This window comes from Propithecus coquereli, unplaced genomic scaffold (assembly GCF_000956105.1).
Source record: "Propithecus coquereli isolate 6110/MARCELLA unplaced genomic scaffold, Pcoq_1.0 Scaffold37, whole genome shotgun sequence".
Lineage (NCBI taxonomy): Eukaryota > Metazoa > Chordata > Mammalia > Primates > Indriidae > Propithecus > Propithecus coquereli.
Window position 1 is genome coordinate 6,702,806 of NW_012149396.1, and position 4,159 is coordinate 6,706,964.

At 44.6% G+C, this 4,159-nt stretch overlaps 1 protein-coding gene across 1 annotated transcript in view; it reads right to left on the reverse strand.

Annotated features, from left to right (window-relative positions):
* Positions 1 to 4,159, reverse strand: part of FECH (ferrochelatase) — a 41,879-nt gene that overhangs the window by 34,114 nt on the left and 3,606 nt on the right. Inside the window, 1 exon segment of the mRNA XM_012651799.1 lies at positions 1,128 to 1,254. Coding sequence (XP_012507253.1) covers positions 1,128 to 1,254 — 127 coding nt within the window.

The window sequence follows — 4,159 nt, forward strand, 5'->3', positions numbered from 1 at the left end:
TCGGACTTGGCGGGGGGGGGGGCCAAGGGCAACATACGTAACCTAAACATCTGTACCCCCATAATATGCTGAAATAAAAAAAAAAAAAGACTATTTATATTATTGACTTTTGCCACTAGGATAATATAGCAGTGAAATAATTTTTCTTCCAGGGTTCTACACTGAATTAGTTCCTTTGATTTATACCAAATACTTACTCCAGTGGCTGAAGTGGGAAGAGGGGCTGGTGGTGGCACAGAGGAATGGCGCCCGCTTGGCACGCTGCCAGGCAGAGACGACATAGGGCCCCACCCCTAACACTCTATCCCTGACAAACTGCACTTTACTGAATCCATGTACCCACGATCACACATGAAAAATAACAAACACAAAGTAAGAATGTTTTATTTTCCTAGTTGCACAACTTTCACAGAGAAATGGCTGGTCTGGCAGAAAGGTCAGGAGTTAAACAGGTCACTTTCTTCCTTCCTCTCTGCCTCGCGTTAAAGCATGCTGTTCCTACGCACTCATCTAAATAACTTCCCCGTGCACAGCCTTCTGTGGCCTCCGCACAGAGGAAGACTGGGGGATAGCTGTGGCTTCTGCTACTGAAGAGGGCACAGCAACAACGTCACGCCTGCTGCCAGCCACCCGCAAACGGAAGAGGTGAGGTCGGAAACGAGTACTTGATCGCTTTAATAAACTATAAATCATCTTATGTCATTTATAATTATGTTCACTGTGTTAATAGACGAAAAACAACGGCAGAGTTTCCTATAGAAATTCTTGGTGGATTATTATTTATTCTGTACAGAACATACATTTCATAGGCATAATTATGTTAGGTTCATAAATACATTTGCAGCATATATATAATTTGTTACATGACATAGTCCAGAACCAAACTGTCACATGACTTGCAGACTGTTTGTACTCAACTATATGTCCTTTAACAAAAGCCCTGTTGCAGAGGTGGGGAGACGTATAAAATCTGTGGGTTAACAGCTACTGAAAGGATACCAAGAAAATAACATACTACTCGTACGTACTGGGTTTTCCCAGCGCCTTTCCTCCTAGGCAGCCTGTATCTACTGGTGTTTGCATCAGTAAAGAGAAAGCCTTATTTGTACCTGACATGAGGCTCATACCTCTTCTCCGGTTGAACTTGAGGTTGTGCACTCTTGGCATGCTGGGCTGCTCCCGTGGCGGCGGTGGCGGCTGCGGCACCCGACCTGCACCTCCATGGCTGGCAGGCCCTCACGAGGCCGTACACCACTGTGACAAAAATTAAAGTGCTAGCATGAAATCTAGCTGGAAAGTAATTTCTTTTGAAGAGATCCTCAGAGCATAATTCCTGGCTTTAAAGTTTAAAGAGATGCGACAGCAGAGATGATTTCCCTAGCATTTCTCTGCAGGCAGCTAAAGGCACCTAGGGCCGCTCCAAGGGGAGGGGCTGGGGGCTCGCCCCCTAGGACGGCTTATGAGGGCTGCAGGGAGGCTCCTTAGAAATGACACGCACCTCCTCTCCCTGCTGTGGCTGCAGATTTTGCTGCGATCCCTCCTCAGAAGCACTGCACATCATGACATTACCGATAGTAGTATGCTGCTCGCGAGAAAGGGGAGGGCCCGCAGAAAAGGTGAAGAGCCACCGATTTAGGGAGTGGAAATTGGGTCAGTTTTCAATGCATTGCACATCTCATCTGTTTACAACTGAGAACCCCAGTGTTGCCCTTGGGTACTGGCAAAGGGGGTCTCTGCTTTCCAGGCCTGTTCTGGCCCTCCTCCCACTGCACCCCACCCCACAGGATGTCCAGTCCACACGGCCAAGGGGACATGCCTCTCCCACTATCCATGCCCCACATGCCAGACCAGGCTCCCAGGACCCCAGAACTCCCTGTCCCCAAAGCCCCTCACCCACTTCCAGGATCTGTACAGGCCTCTTTCCTAGATTCATCCTCCCGAGGGCAGATTACGCCATCAGTGTGACCAATTTTTGACCTGAAGAGCGACCGAGTCATTCAGGGCAGGAGCAAGAGTGAAGCCTTGTGAAGCCAATGTGAAGACTGGAGCGTCCACATGTGTGTGTGCGCAAGCCTCGGCACAAGGCAAGAAAGAGCGGTGGTGGGAAGAGAAGCAGGAAAGCCACTGGGTCAGAGGCAACTGTGCCAAGGCCTCTACACTTCTACAGGAGCTCTAGAAAGTTCGAGAGCTCATCCTTCCAAATCATTATGAAGGTCTATTTGTCAATGTAGGAGGATGGAACATATTTCACAGTCCATTAGCTTGTTATCCCACATATGATATATATGTCTCCATGTATACTCTTGTCCTGGGCCCCATGAGACTTAGTAATGGGCCTGGAGAAGCCACTTGAATTGAGGAGTCCCTGTGCCATACTCAGTTGTCATACAAAGAGTGTTGGTCCTTAAACATCCAGTGAAATGAAGCTGAAGCCATACAGTGGGTACTGGAGATGGCATTGTTGTTACTACCAAGCCCCATCTGTACACATGACCTCCTTCCCCATTCTTGAATCAGCAGGTAAGAAAGCAGCTTACAATCAGTCTCCTACCCTCCTCCCGAGGCAAATGTGTCCTAGGGAGGAATTCAGGCTGTGGACCAAGCAGATCTGACTCTGAATCCAGTTCTGCCACTAGTAACATGACCTGGGGCTAGGTTATAATCTTTCTGATCCTTAGTTTTCCCAGCTGTAAAATGATGACACCTTGCTTATGAGGATTAAAGCAGAGAAGTGAAACACTCTACATTGTATGCCATATGATTAGTGCTAGCATTAGTTCCAATTTTAAGTTTCTAGAGGATAAGGACTATACCTGCTCTGATTTTTTTTATCACCAAGGATGTCTATAAAATATAAGAGAATGATATCTTCAGGCCACTTAGATTTCCAACTATATAGATTGTGTACTCCCAACAGAGCCAATTATATGAGCTTATGCTAAACAATCTTCACCAACTCAAAGTGGGAGTGCAAAGATTTACATAAAGAAGTTCAATTCCACTCAAATGAAGTCTCAAACCAACTCACTTCTCCTTCCTTATTTTAGATAAGTTTAATTCTGAACTACATGATGAGATTTAACCAGGTTCTTAATCATGGTGCAATGTCCCCAATTCCTTACATGAATGAGATTGTATCAGATTCCATGGGGTATGAGAATAAAACTTTGGCATTCCATAATTGGATTGCTGGTACAGGGTGAGCATCCCAAATCCAAAAATCCAAAATCTGAAATGCTCCAAAACCTAAAACTTTTTGAGCACTGACATGACACTCAAAGGAAATGCTCATTGGGGCATTTCAGATTTTGGATTTTTGGATTTGAAATGTTCAACGTGTAAGGATATTCCAAAATCTAAAAAAGTCTGAAATGAGAACACTTCTGGTCCCAAGCATTACACATAAGGAATACTCAACCTGTAATAAAATAACATTTCCTCTTTCAGATCAAAAAAAAAAAAAAAGGAGGGAGGAAGAAACTGGGGAAAGACTAGATTCTCCAACTAGCAAATTAGGATTTCTTAGTACAATATGGGAGCCAATAGCTTTTAAAGCTGCTTAACTATTGCCATGCCCCCTACTTACAATATTCTCTTCTTCATGGTTGACCAAATTCTCAGAGAGAAGGGTGATGCTACTAATAAGGGAACCTTTCCATTCAGGACTTAAGGATAATACAACCACCCCTCAAGGACTTCTCTAAAATACTCCTCTCTCCTAATGATCTAAAGGTTCTAGAGAAATGAAGGTTCTAGAAATGTCTCCTACCAGATGGTTCTAGAATGTTCTAGAGAAATGTCTCCTACCAGATGATTAGCATTTGCCTAGGCTAAAGAAGTTTAAAGTAATCATTCAAAGGACCAGCTGAGACTCCTGAAAAAGCTGAAGAGAATCTGATGACACAGGCAGCATTGTGTAATGTAGAATGTGTGTTCTGGAGCCAGAGAGATCTGAGTAGAAATCCCACGTAGGACCAACAAGCAGTATGGCTGTGCTTGGGCAACTTACTGAGCCACTGCGTCTCACTGTTCTCATCTGTAAAATGGTGATAAGGCTAACCTTGCAGGGCTGTTATGAAGATTAGGGGAAAAAAATATGTCCAGCCCCAAGAACAGTCCACACTGTATATGGTTAAGCAAAGAGGTTAAGAATGTTCAA